The sequence below is a fragment of the Eptatretus burgeri genome, unplaced genomic scaffold, assembly GCF_056783735.1.
Source record: "Eptatretus burgeri isolate ZD-2024b unplaced genomic scaffold, Ebu_testis_v1 Ebu_testis_scaffold_3166, whole genome shotgun sequence".
NCBI lineage: Eukaryota > Metazoa > Chordata > Myxini > Myxiniformes > Myxinidae > Eptatretus > Eptatretus burgeri.
In genome coordinates, this window is record NW_028225114.1 from 87,584 (window position 1) to 102,781 (window position 15,198).

General features: G+C 40.6%; 1 protein-coding gene across 1 annotated transcript in view; it reads left to right on the forward strand.

Moving 5' to 3' along the window:
* LOC147006544 (semaphorin-4D-like) overlaps nucleotides 1-14,590 on the forward strand; it is a 42,671-nt gene extending 28,081 nt beyond the window's left edge. Inside the window, 9 exon segments of the mRNA XM_085868574.1 lie at nucleotides 4,674-4,819; nucleotides 5,053-5,231; nucleotides 6,535-6,676; nucleotides 8,666-8,894; nucleotides 9,831-9,940; nucleotides 10,278-10,411; nucleotides 10,575-10,627; nucleotides 14,018-14,135; nucleotides 14,137-14,590. Coding sequence (XP_085724700.1) covers nucleotides 4,674-4,819; nucleotides 5,053-5,231; nucleotides 6,535-6,676; nucleotides 8,666-8,894; nucleotides 9,831-9,940; nucleotides 10,278-10,411; nucleotides 10,575-10,627; nucleotides 14,018-14,135; nucleotides 14,137-14,215 — 1,190 coding nt within the window. The 3' untranslated portion in view covers nucleotides 14,216-14,590.
* The last annotated feature ends 608 nt before the right edge of the window (nucleotides 14,591-15,198 follow it).

A 15,198-nucleotide genomic window follows, 5' to 3' on the forward strand; every position in this document is an offset into this window, starting at 1 on the left:
GATGGGACACCTGACCCTGACCCATGACGTTCATTATTATTCAATTGCATTCAGAATGGGATTAAAATAAATTCAAATCAAATGGAGGACCAAGTCGGTACAGTCCTGCATTGGAGTCATCAGAAGGAACCCGAACAAGGACAATGCAAAGATGAAGTCATCAAGAGGAACCTGGACAGGATTCTGGTTTCACCTGCTACTCCTCTACCCTCAAACCATTCCAGGCGCAGCCAAATGAGCCTTATTCAAAAAACAAAAGAAAAAATAAAAAAATAATCTCATACCCACGTGACTTCGTGTACCTACTCTTCTTCTTCCTTCTCTTCCTCTTCCCTGCCAACCCCGCTCTGATCGTGAAGGTATTCACCACACACCTCCATGACCTTTTCCACAAGCTTTACCTCCACTCTTCCTTAATCTTAAAAAAAACGTCTCTTACAATGATTCAACTTCCCCTCTCTGCCCAGTTCTTCAAAATATTGTGTTCAATTTGACCTTTCTTTCATCAGGTGTCTAAAAATTCCATCTTCCACTCTGTCCATTCTTCTGCACTCCATCCATCTACCAATGTATTTTAACGAATCTCTGACCTACAAATTAAAAAATTCCATTTTGCAATGCTTTGTCTTCCATTATTAATTGTTTTTTTTTGTTTTTTTTCCACCTTCATTGCAAATTCATCCAACCTCCTTAACTCTACCTCCTCCTTTATCCTTCACTGTTATACCCCCTTCTTACTCCAACCATCTTGCCCCTACCATCTCCTCTGTTTTGCTAACAGTTCCCCCTCTGATAATCCAAACTCTGTGGTTTTCAAACATCAAACCAACACCAACACCAACCAAACCAACAAACCAACACCAACCAACACCAACCAACACCAGGCTTTATGACATCAGATGAACTGTGACCACAATATTTTAACTCTTGTCAAGTGATTTGTTTATTTTTTGGAACTCTTGTCAAGTGATTTGTTTATTTTTGGAACTCTTGTCTCGTGATTTGTTTATTTTTTGGAACTCTTGTTAAGTGATTTGAGTATTTTTTGGAACTCTTGTCTCGTGATTTGTTTATTTTTTAGAACTCTTGGCAAGTGATTTCTTTATTTTTTAGAACTCTTGTCAAGTGATTTGTTTATTTTTGGAACTCTTGTCTCGTGATTTGTTTATTTTTTGGAACTCTTGTCAAGTGATTTAAGTATTTTTTGGAACTCTTCTCTCGTGATTTGTTTATTTTTTAGAACCCTTGGCAAGTGATTTCTTTATTTTTCAGAACTCTTGTCAAGTGATTTGTTTATTTTTTCAAACTCTTATCAAGTGATTTGTTTCTTTTTTGGAACTCTTGTCAAGTGATTTGTTTATTTTTTGGAACTCTCGTCTCGTGATTTGTTTATTTTTTGAAACTCTCGTCTCGTGATTTGTTTATTTTTTGGAACTCTTGTCAAGTGATTTGAGTATTTTTTGGAACTCTCGTCTCGTGATTTGTTTATTTTTTGAAACTCTCGTCTCGTGATTTGTTTATTTTTTGGAACTCTCGTCTCGTGATTTGTTTATTTTTTGGAACTCTTGTCAAGTGATTTGAGTATTTTTTGGAACTCTTGTCTCGTGATTTGTTTATTTTTTGGAACTCTTGTCAAGTGATTTGTTTATTTTTTGGAACTCTTGTCAAGTGATTTGTTTATTTTTTGGAACTCTCGTCTCGTGATTTGTTTATTTTTTGGAACTCTTGTCAAGTGATTTGAGTATTTTTTGGAACTCTTGTCTCGTGATTTGTTTATTTTTTGGAACTCTCGTCAAGTGATTTGTTTATTTTTTGGAACTCTTGTCAAGTGATTTGTTTATTTATTGGAACTCTCGTCAAGTGATTTGTTTATTTTTTGGAACTCTTGTCAAGTGATTTGTTTATTTATTGGAACTCTTGTCAAGTGATTTGTTTATTTTTTGGAACTCTTGTCAAGTGATTTGTTTATTTTTTGGAACTCTCGTCTCGTGATTTGTTTATTTTTTGAAACTCTCGTCTCGTGATTTGTTTATTTTTTGGAACTCTTGTCTCGTGATTTGTTTATTTTTTGGAACTCTCGTCTCGTGATTTGTTTATTTTTTGGAACTCTTGTCAAGTGATTTGAGTATTTTTTGGAACTCTTGTCAAGTGATTTGAGTATTTTTTGGAACTCTCGTCAAGTGATTTGTTTATTTTTTGGAACTCTTGTCAAGTGATTTGTTTATTTATTGGAACTCTTGTCAAGTGATTTGTTTATTTTTTGGAACTCTTGTCAAGTGATTTGTTTATTTTTTGGAACTCTCGTCAAGTGATTTGTTTATTTTTTGGAACTCTTGTCAAGTGATTTGTTTATTTATTGGAACTCTTGTCAAGTGATTTGTTTATTTTTTGGAACTCTCGTCTCGTGATTTGTTTATTTTTTGAAACTCTCGTCTCGTGATTTGTTTATTTTTTGGAACTCTTGTCTCGTGATTTGTTTATTTTTTGGAACTCTCGTCTCGTGATTTGTTTATTTTTTGGAACTCTTGTCAAGTGATTTGAGTATTTTTTGGAACTCTTGTCAAGTGATTTGAGTATTTTTTGGAACTCTCGTCAAGTGATTTGTTTATTTTTTGGAACTCTTGTCAAGTGATTTGTTTATTTATTGGAACTCTTGTCAAGTGATTTGTTTATTTTTTGGAACTCTTGTCAAGTGATTTGTTTATTTTTTGGAACTCTCGTCAAGTGATTTGTTTATTTTTTGGAACTCTTGTCTCGTGATTTGTTTATTTTTTGGAACTCTTGTCAAGTGATTTGTTTATTTTTTGGAACTCTTGTCAAGTGATTTGAGTATTTTTTGGAACTCTTGTCAAGTGATTTGAGTATTTTTTGGAACTCTCGTCAAGTGATTTGTTTATTTTTTGGAACTCTTGTCAAGTGATTTGTTTATTTATTGGAACTCTTGTCAAGTGATTTGTTTATTTTTTGGAACTCTTGTCAAGTGATTTGTTTCTTTTTTGGAACTCTCATCAAGTGATTTGTTTATTTATTGGAACTCTTGTCAAGTGATTTGTTTATTTTTTGGAACTCTCGTCTCGTGATTTGTTTCTTTTTTGCAACTCTCATCAAGTGATTTGTTTATTTATTGGAACTCTTGTCAAGTGATTTGTTTATTTTTTGGAACTCTCGTCTCGTGATTTGTTTATTTTTTGAAACTCTCGTCTCGTGATTTGTTTATTTTTTGGAACTCTCGTCTCGTGATTTGTTTATTTTTTGGAACTCTTGTCAAGTGATTTGAGTATTTTTTGGAACTCTTGTCTCGTGATTTGTTTATTTTTTGGAACTCTCGTCAAGTGATTTGTTTATTGTTTGGAACTCTTGTCAAGTGATTTGTTTATTTTTTGGAACTCTCGTCTCGTGATTTGTTTATTTTTTGGAACTCTCGTCTCGTGATTTGTTTATTTTTTGGAACTCTCGTCTCGTGATTTGTTTATTTTTTGGAACTCTTGTCAAGTGATTTGAGTATTTTTTGGAACTCTTGTCTCGTGATTTGTTTATTTTTTGGAACTCTCGTCAAGTGATTTGTTTATTTTTTGGAACTCTCGTCAAGTGATTTGTTTATTGTTTGGAACTCTTGTCAAGTGATTTGTTTATTTTTTGGAACTCTTGTCAAGTGATTTGAGTATTTTTTGGAATTCTTGTCTCGTGATTTGTTTATTTTTTGGAACTCTCGTCAAGTGATTTGTTTATTTTTTGGAACTCTTGTCAAGTGATTTGTTTATTTATTGGAACTCTTGTCAAGTGATTTGTTTATTTTTTGGAACTCTTGTCAAGTGATTTGTTTATTTTTTGGAACTTTTGTCAAGTGATTTGTTTATTTTTTGGAACTCTTGTCAAGTGATTTGAGTATTTTTTGGAACTCTTGTCTCGTGATTTGTTTATTTTTTGGAACTCTTGTCAAGTGATTTGTTTATTGTTTGGAACTCTTGTCAAGTGATTTGTTTATTTCTTGGAACTCTTGTCAAGTGATTTGTTTATTTTTTCGAACTCTTATCAAGTGATTTGTTTCTTTTTTGGAACTCTCATCAAGTGATTTGTTTATTTATTGGAACTCTTGTCAAGTGATTTGTTTATTTTTTGGAACTCTCGTCTCGTGATTTGTTTATTTTTTGAAACTCTCGTCTCGTGATTTGTTTATTTTTTGGAACTCTCGTCTCGTGATTTGTTTATTTTTTGGAACTCTTGTCAAGTGATTTGTTTATTGTTTGGAACTCTTGTCAAGTGATTTGCTTATTTTTGGAACTCTTGTCAAGTGATTTGTTTATTTTTTGGATCTCTTTCAAAGTGATTTGTGTTTGACTTACAACTTTCAAAGTGATTTTTGGAATTCATGGAACTCTTGTCAGCTTAATTGTGTATTCTTTGAATCATTTAAGGAATTTGTGTTTCTTTTGACAAACTTTTACAATTAATATTCAATGATGACCATTGTTTTGCAATAAAGTATCATATATTTGTTATATTTGTTTTATTTGACACCTTAATTGTTCATTTTGAACCACACTTGATGAAGGAATCATCGATTTCGTTTTTTTAAGCTTGTTTTTTGACTGGTGCATATGCGGGTCAGATTTTATTTTTCCAAAAAAAAAAGGCCATAACGTGAAGAGAACCACATTTTCCGTGTATTCCAGACCCTATATTTGCCGGTGTGGAGGAGATTCGAGGAAATGCAAGCAAACATAAAGGTGGCGAGGTCATCTTCTTCTTCTCGGAAATAGCGTCTGAGTTTTCCTCCATCAGCAAGGCCATTGTTCCCAGAGTGGCCAGGGTCTGCAAAGTATGTTCTGGTTTTCATACCGGTTGAGTGTAACCAAATGGGCATGAGATATTCCGGTGACGATGAAGTTGTAAGCAAGTAATTAAATATTTATCGAATCGTCTCCCGTGCTATCCAACTTTTTCCTTTCCCAAACTGTGCCTGCCAATTAGACATACATGTTTGAAAAGCGTGTGGTCATTCTGCAGCGTATTCTTTGCACACTGTTATACAGCAGCATTACTTGTGCGCAGGATGATATCGGTGGACTCCGGGTGCTACAGAAAAAATGGACCACCTTCGTGAAGTCTCGTCTGGAATGTGGGAATGCAGACAAGTTCCCCTTCACACAACTACAGGATGTATCAGTGATGGCAGACAACCCTGATGATGCCAGTGACACCACTTTCTATGCTCTTCTGATACCACAGTGGTGCGAGCATGTTGCTCTCTGCCTTTAAACAAGAGGAATTCTGGATTTGACTGGTCTGGACCATTTTGGGCCAGGAACTTTAATCTGTTATCAATTTTGCGTTGCTGTTTTCGATCATTATGGCCCAGTTTGACCATTTATTGTCAAAAACTAGCTCGAGAAGAAAATAAAAACCAAACAAAATGGATGTAGGTAGATATGTTATTTTCAGGAAGTTGTTTGTAAACAATTATTTTGAGGAATAATATATGACTGCATTTTATTTGAAAAAAATTTTTTTAATTGTTCCTGGCTATCACCAGAATTTTTTTTGTGTACCACAGACAGGTTAATGTGTGGCAGGTATTTCCTGTTGGTGAGGTTGCATGCAGCAACAGCTGGTGTGGCACTTGCTTCCTGATAACGACTGCAGTAATAGGGTATGATCTCTAGATTAGACCCCATTACTGTTGCCCCCCCCCCTCTGCTCGTCACAATTGAAACCATTGCCCATCAGGCGTGATTCACGCCATGAGATGCCCACTCGGGGTAAAAGTATTGCTCAACGTGATGATGACATCATGGTGTCACTTTAGGTTCCATCCATCAGTACCATACTCTGTGCAGAGCGTTGGTGCTGCCTAAGCAGTCTCCTTGGCTATTGGACAAAATCCTGGATGGGTCACCATTCCAACACAGTATACCAGCATGCTGGCACTCATTTTTGCCAACCTCAGGATGACAGGCAGTCAACCCCACCTGGTATTCATTTAACAGCCAAGTGGGATGATGAACTCAGGATCTTAGGATCCCAAGCCCACCAACCTAACTATGAAGCCAACACCAGGCATACTTGAGGTTGTAGAACGGATTGTGGATCTTTATTCCTAACCACAAAACTGTCATCCTCATAGTGCTATAGTAAGGCACGAGACAATGCATTGTATGGTGGACACTTGTTGGTCCTGGTTCATCTTGTTCTTCCTATATAGAATTCGGGCTGTTTCTATATATCTATATATATATATATATATATATATATATATATATATATATATATATATATATATATATATATATATATATATATATATATATATATATATATATATAACAGCTAAAGTTTTGACAGACGACTCCAAAAGTATTCTTGTCTGGATAGTATTTGACCATAAGTAGTTATTAATATTTTCAGAACCATTTTCGGAAACTTGCGATCAATTGAAATAGAAACACCTGAATGATAAAATCATCACCTGGTTGCATGAAGATGCTGTGGCACTGTTATATCACCATCCTAATTTTGCTTGGCATGTGGGTGCAGGAAAGATGTTGTGGCTTCTGCTGTCTGTCAGTATCACCTGAGTGACATCCAAACATCCTTCTCGAATGATTTTCTTCGTTACAATGATGGGGAAAGAAAATGGGGAAAAACAAAGTCTGGACTCAAAGTTCGCCCTGGAACTGTAAGTGCACAGTCTTTAATTCGTACCTACACCTTGTTAATGATGTTTCCCTTGTATGTATGTGCCGATAGAAAGTGTACACCCCCTTTCAAAATTTTCACATTTTGGTGCCTTATACCCTGGAATTAAATGACATTAAATCAGATTTTTTTTTCACCTTTATTTGCACATGGTAACCCACAACTTCCAAGTGAAAAACAAATTCTACAAATTTCAGAAAATTAATAAAAAATACAAAACTAGAATATCTTGGTTGGGTAAGTGTCCACACCCCTTTATCTGTACTATAATGGAGTCAAGTGTTTGTTATCTCCTCCTCGACTAAACGTCGACGGTCCACGAAACTCAGTTATATTGTACTTATCATCCATGACTCTGGATCGCTCTACTTTTTAGCTCACGAGTGAAAATGTACATACTCACTCATTATCACCTGTTACTGTTTGACATTTTCAAAAAAATGCTGCGGCAACAGAATCAGTGTCCCCATGTGACTATCTTCAATTACAACCCCATAAAAGCCACTCAGAATCAATGCTTCATTCGGAAAAAATGGCACGTGACAAAGGAACGAAATCACGACTACAGATCTCCGAACTACGGACAACAAAATCACGTGACCAGACCACCTCTGCCACCCATCCATGGGACGTGTAATCTACTTGTCATAACAATTGTAAATTATCTCAGGTGTCACCAATCACCTGCAAAATAGCACACCAAGTTAATTGACCTCCACCTGTGTTAAATTGTCGTGTTTCTGATTATTTCAGAATAAAATCAGCTGTTCCTGTCGGTTTCCTCTATTGGGTAGTGCATTTCACAGCAAAGACTCAACCATGAGCACCAAGGAGCTTTCAAAAGACGTCCGGGATAAAGTTTTGGAAAGGCACAGATCAGGGGATGGGTATAAAATTATTTCAAAGGCCTTGAATATCCCTAAGAGCACAGTCAAGACAATCACTAAGAAGCGGAAGGCGAATGGTACCACTCACCAAGACCCTGTCTAGATCAGGCCGTCCCTTCAAACTAAATGACCAAGCAAGGAGACTGATCAGAGAGGCCACCAAGAGGCCAATGGCAACTTTGAAACAGCTACTGGCCTTTATGGCAAAGACTGGTCACTGTGTGCATTTGACAACTATCACAGGCAGTCCACAAGTCTGGCCTGTACAGTAGGGTGGCAAAAAGGAAGCCATTATTCAAAAAAGCCTGAGGGCCTCTGTTTGCTTGGAGCACGCTGAGGGCCTCTGTCTGCAAGAAGCACACCTGAGGGCCTCTGTCTGCAATAAGCATGCCTGAGGTCCTCTGTCTGCAAGAAGCACACCTGAGGGCCTCTGTCTGCAAGGAGCATGTCTGAGGGCCTCTGTCTGCAATAAGCATGCCTGAGGTCCTCTGTCTTCAAGGAGCACACCTGAGGGCCTCTATCTGCAAGGAGAATGTCTGAGGGCCTCTATCTGCAAGGGGAATGGTTTAATGGTTTTCATGGGAAGGTGGTAACAGGTGGTACAGTTCATAGCTTTAACAGAATTTGGACAAGTACAGATGAGCAATGGACATAGAGGGGTAAAGTGATATTCACAGGAGTGGTATGTAGACCAAGATTAGCGAGATGTGATTTCGTTGAGATGTCTGATTGTTGGTGTGCCTATCATGTTAAGTGGGATGTGCAATTCGTTTTTGTGACGTTTAGAGAGCAAAAAAGGGGCAACGGGTATCTCGTTGTTTTCCTGTCATGTGGCTGTAAGACAGGGTTGATGGGTCAAGTGACCTCTCTTGTGTCTAAGTTTCCTTGTGAGGCATCCAATGTATTTCTCATGTTCCAAATAAACTGAATGGACGATAGCACAATTGTACCCACGGGATTTATATCTCAAGCTTGGCCATTATTACGCAAAAGGAAACGTGATTCATGATCGATTACAAGAGACATGACCAGTAATGATGTTGGGCCATATTTTTCGAAGCCATTTCTATTCTTCCTTGCAGTGTATAACCCCCGAGTTGCACAGAAGTGGCTTCAATACGTCACTCGACTTGCCTGACGACAGCTTGCGCTACTTGCAAGATAATCCTCTGCTGGCTGGTGTTGTAAAGCCATACAAGGACAAGCCCTTGTTTGTGGCTCACAAGGATACGTACACACGCATCGCCGTGGGACCACCCTTACACGCGGATCTGAAACTGAGGACGTACAGGATTATTTATCTTGGCACTGGTACGGATATTTTTCACTCAAAGAGGTCGCACACTAATGTTTGAGGTGTGTGTGTGTGTGTGTGTGTGTGTGTGTGTGTGTGTGTGTGTGTGTGTGTGTGTGTGTGTGTGTGTATGTGTGTGTGTGTGTGTGTGTGTGTGTGTGTGTGTGTGTGTGTGTGTGTGTGTGTGTGTGTGTGTGTATTCGATTCACAGTCCACTGAGATCCCGACATTCGTGAGATCGCGACATTCGTGGGGGATACGCGTTCCTGAAAAATGCCTTGAATGTCGAATCCGCGAATGTTGGGCCATTGTTTCAATGGTAAAAAGGGGGATTGGTTCCTGGCGGTTTGTGATTCATTGCAGGAAAATCTTACAAATGTTACGAACAAGAAGGTACGTGATGACAGTTTCATTAAAAATGATATGACGAAACGAAATCTGACGAAAATATTAAGATTCGACGAAACTTTTGATGATGATGAGTTATGATCCAGTGAACTCGTCTGAAAAGGACACAGGTGGACACAGGTGAGGGTGCGAATGAGTGGTGCACCAAAGGGGACACAGGCGAGGGCGTTGAAGGGGGATGCAGGTCAGGATGAGGGTTATCAGAATAAAGAATGAGACCCAGGACACTGCACATCAGTAACCGGGCAGGGGATTGTGGGTAGATGGGAGGAGGGTGGGTGGTGTGACCGTTGTTTGTGGAGGATGGTTTGTGAGCACGTAGAGCTGCTTTTTGTGCATGGCTGGTGGTGGAAGTCGATGTCGCGGACCCACAAATGTCGCGGTTTCATGGTACTTGGACTGCGCAGGGTGTTCCATGAATTGGACTCGTGTTCTATGAATTCTCGTGTCTGAGATGTCAGGAAATCCCAAACAGGAAGGTGATTACTAACAATCCAAGCCCCCCCCAAAAAATTGATTTCCTTTTCTCTCTTTTTTCCACATAGACAAAGGTGTTCTTCACAAGGTGGTGCTGAGAGACAACGGAACATATGTGAGCAGCAAAATTAACTTGTTCAACTCGTCCATTAAGAATCTTCTCATGGCCCCCAGCAAGGTACCGGCACGACCACCTGATGATGTTTTCCACACAATTCGATGTCGTGTTTTGTACTCGGCGCTGCTGAGTTCACAAGCAAGCACAACAACAATCTTGTCACCCAAAGCAAAACATATCTCCTGCGTTCAAATGGACTGGCCTACCACGTCCAAACAAACCGACGTGTGTGTGTGTGTGTGTGTGTGTGTGTGTGTGTGTGTGTGTGTGTGTGTGTGTGTGTGTGTGTGTGTGTGTGTGTGTGTGTGTGTGTGTGTGTGTGTGTGTGTGTGTGTGTGTGTGTGTGTGTGTGTGTGTGTGTGTGTGTGTGTGTGTGTGTGTGTGTGTGTGAATGCAGGACATGCTGTATGTGGATTCAGCGGAAGGTGTTGCCCAGGTGCCAGTGGTCTATTGCGAGGCCTACTGCAGCTGCTCTCTTTGTGTGAAAGACCCACACTGCACCTGGAATATGACTCATTGCATAATACACAGGTGAGCTAAGCCCTGATGGTTTGCAGAGTTGCTGTCACGGAGCGATGCGCAGTCTTTACTGATTCGCGTGCCGGTGTACATTAATTGAGGCTTGCTCGTGTTCCCCTTGAACGACATCGTGGTCCATGCTGTCTGAATAGCAAGAGAAATTACATGTTTGCAGGACGTCACTCAAGCAATCTGTGGAAACGTGTGAACCTCATCATGACGTCAACGGTATGACATCCATTTCCCATTTTATGTGAAAACGTAATGTCAGGTAAAGTGAGTCCATGATGTTATTGAAGCTTTAAAGACCCCAGTTTCACCGTGCTTCAACTTGTGAGTCGGATGCCACTGTTGGCCTTAAACTGTTTGGTCGAATTATAATTGATGAAGCTGTTCGTTTTCTTTTCCACTCTTGATGATGTCATGTCAGCATTTGTAACGGGAACTTGTGATCGTGGTTTGACTTGAACAGTGAATTGAGATTTCCAGCTGGTTTCCCCATGCCCGCACGGGATTCCATAAACAGGGAAGGGATGGAGGTGGGAAAAATGCAAATGGCGTCCTCCGTCATCGAGCCGACGAGCTGCGAGCAACGATTCCCATTTATTGCCACATCCGAAGCAATTTAACGAGGAATAACAAGGAAATCCAACACAGGTGGAAGCCATTCGGCCCACCATTCCTGCACGAAGACCACACCAACCCATCTACACAAGATCCAAAGAAGAAATTGCAAAAAAAAAAGTTTTCAATTAATGAAATAATACATATATATATATATATATATATATATATATATATATATATATATATATATATATATATATATTTCCTTTTCTTCCCCTCAGAGAGGGGGCATGGGCTTGGTTAAAAACACACATCAACCACACAACCCCCCCTTAAAAAGACCCCCACCAACAGCACTCCATACTCCATACACAGTCACCCATCAATGCGCAAACTACCCAAAAGTCTTATCATCATCCCCACACCCCTCTATCTCCATAACTTCCAGGTACCTATCTAATTCTAATTTAAACTTATCTACTTTTTCTGCTGCCACTACCTTTCCAGGGAGACCATTCCATGCATAAACCACTCTCTGAGTGAAAGTCCCCTCCCTTACTACCATCTTAACTCTCCTCTTCTTCACTCTCAAGCTATAGCTCCTGGTTCTATCACTGTCCACTCTGTTGAATAATTCATCTTCACTTATTTTATCTATACGTTTCATTATCTTAAACATCTCTATCACATCTCCTCGTAACCTTCTCCTTTCTCGTGTATAAAGCCCTGTCTCCTTTAGCCGCTCCTCATAGCTGAGTCAAGCGAGGCCCAGAATCAATCTAGTAGCCCTGTGCTGAACCCTCTCTCTGGCATCTATGTCCTTCCGGAACTGTGGTGACCAAAACTGCACACAATAGTCTGGGTGTGGTCCTCACTAAATTCCTCCACAATGTGAACACCACCTCTTTTGATTATATATGATCCCCCTCCGAATACAACCTAAAACCCGATTTGCTCTACCGATAGTTGCCTGGCACTGTGCTTCCTGATTACCTCCCATATCGATGACCACCCCCAGATACCGGGCGTAGTGGCGTGCGCCTGTAATCCGGCGACTCGGAGGCTTGGGTTGGTGGATCGCTTGAGGACGGGAGCTCTGCACTGGGCCGCGCTATGAGAGGGTGTAGGGCAGCCTGGAATCATGGCGAAACCCAATCCTTATCCCTGTGTCGTAAGAGGCGACCAGGGTTGCGTCAGGAAGGGCATCCGGCGTAAAACCTGTGCCAAAGCAGTATGCGGATCATAACGGATGATCCGCTGTGGCGACCCCGAACGGGAGCAGCCTTAAGAAGAACAACATCTATTACCACCCCCAGATCCTTCTCCTGTGTGACACGCTCCAAAATTACCCCTTCCAGCCTGTAATCTCTATTTTCATTGTTCTTTCCCATCCCCAACACCTCACACTTTCTCAGATTAAATTACATCTGCCAATCTTTTTCCCAATCTATACAAGAATTAATCCTTTCCTGTATCTGATCACCACCCCCTCTGCTATCCACCTCACCTTCAAGCTTTGTGTCATCTGCAAATTTGGAAAGCTTACTCTTCATCCCATTATCCAAATCGTTGATGTAAATAATGAATAGTCATGGTCCGAGTACTAATTCCTGAGGTATCCCATAACTTACATCCTCCCAGCAAGACATCTTCCCACTCACAGCCACTCCTTGCTTCCTACCACTAAGCCAGTTTACAATCCAATTATCTACCTGACCAGTCACTCCACAAGCCCTCACTTTGGCAAGCAACCTCCGATGTGGTACCTTATCAAATGCCTTCTTAAAGTCCAGATATACTATGTCCACTATCTTTCCCTCATCCACCCAATCAGACACTGCTTCATGGAACTCTAAAAGTTTTGTTAAACAGGAACTACCTTTGGTAAACCCACGGTGACTACCTTTAATTAGTTTGTATTTATTTAACTGGTTCCTCATCTGGTCCTTCATTAATTTCTCCAACACCTTCCCCACAACTGAAGTTAAACTAACAGGTCTATAGTTTCCCAATTCTTCTCTGGATCCTTTATTAAATAGTGGTGTTACATTTGCTACTCTCCAATCCTCCGGTACCTGTCCTGACTCCAGGGAACTATTGAAAATATCCGTTAACATCTCACTTACCTGCTCAGCCACCTCCATCAACACTCTCGGGTGCATATTATCTGGACCCAGAGCCTTATCTACTCTCAGATTACCTCGCTGTTCCTTTACTTCCTCCACTCCAACTTGGATCTTCTGTAAAAACCCATCCTCACCTCCTCAATACATAGTCTCAGCTATTGGCAATTCTCCTGACTGTTCTTGTGTAAAAGTTGAAGAAAATATCTGTTTAATAAGCCTGCCATCTCACCTTCATCACTAACCACTCTCCCGGTGCTATTCCTCAATGGGCCCACGCTGGTCCTAACCTGTTCTTTTCCCCTGATATACTGAAAGAAAGCCTTGCTGTTATATTTAATATTCTTAGCCATGTCCTTCTCATCCTCTCTTTTGGCTTGCCAGGTTGAATTCTTAACTTGTCTCTGTTTATTCCGATAGTGATATCAATCTAACTCCAGTCCTGTTGTTTTAAACCTAATAAATGCCTTCTGTTTCTCCTTAATAGCGTTCCTTATCTCACTGCTCAACCACCCTGACCTCTTTCTACTTCTAGTTTAACACCTCATTGGAATGTACTTACTCTGGACTCTACACATTTGGTTCTTGAAGGTTTCCCATTTCTAGGATGCTGATTGTCCTGTTGTTGGACTCTCCCAATGTCCATCACCCAATTCACATGTCGCATTTTGATGACTGAGTCCATAATAAAAATTTATATTGGTGTCAAAGCCAGTGGCCAATTTCAAATGAACGGTAGGGTTGTTGTTGTTGTTGTTGTTGTTGTTGTTGTTGTTGTTAATTTCATTGTGGGTTTATTTTTCCACCTTTTTCTCTCATTCCTCGATGGTATACAGCAGATACATCTATTACAAGAAAGAAATGAAAACATGAAGTTGTGGAGATTGATGTAACTTCCTTTTGTTCGCTTTACCCTGTTGCCCCACAGGTAACAACTCCAGAATCCAGGAGGACAAGGACTGCTTCTCGCCTTTCCTGTTGTTGGGCCTGTTTATGATTCTTTTGGTGATTTCTGTTGTGCTTACGAGGTTGTGGCCGCACCGCCACGTGTATGCTGGTCGAATATACCGATGGATATGGCAACGTCACTTTACCACCCACCCAGACTTCAGATAATGAGAAGTGACCAATTTCCGGCCCTGTCACACCTGGCACGAGGTGTGCTCTCATGGCTTTATCTGTCTGTCATTTAAATTGGCACATTATACTTTTGACAATTGGCTTTCGGCTCAGGATATGGAAAGGAATATGATCCTTCAATGAAAAATAACAACAAAGAAATGCTGGAAACCCAAAAGGCTGAGGAATCAAACCAAAAGGCTTTGAGGAATATGTTTATTTGTTTTTAATTTAAATATCATACTTCTTAATATTTCAATGATAATTAGGATGACAGATGCTTCCACGTGAATGTAAGTATCATCTGAATTTTTTTTATGATTAGAAACGTTTACTTCTTTTTATTAAACTTTGTGAACACAAAGGTTCAACAAATAGCCTCTGCAGTGTTATTAATATAGTCGGATCCCGACATTCAGGTCAGGGAGGTGTGAGAGGATGCGCCGGAGCAGCGCCTCGCTACGTCCACTTTGGCCGGTACTCCAGCAACATCCGTCTGGCCATCGCCCAGGCAGATTCCTGGCCCATCCCCATCTCCTCGAGATGCCGATCAACCACGAGGCACGTGGTGAGACCGTTGGCCTCCTCCACTCATGAGACTCCCTCACTGACAGAATCTGGTGAGCAGGATCAGCGTCAGGAAAACGAGCCACAGGCCCATACAGCCGCAGCTGATGCTCACGGACGATGCAGGTAACAAATCTCATCTGAGTCTCAGCAACCGCTTGTTGGACACAAATTCCGACCAGCGATAGCCAAGGATTCTCCTCAGAGACCTGGTACCGAAGGAGTTAAGTCTCCATCTCAAATCCCTGGTCAGAGTCCAAGTCTCACATCCGTAGAGCAAGACTGCAAGCACCAAGGGCATGAACACTCGGACTTTTGTCCAACCGCACAGGTACCGACAGTGCCACACCCCATGATCCAGTGAATCCATGACTCCCCAGGCCCGACCCAGACGTCTATTCACCTCTGGCTCACAGCCAGCAG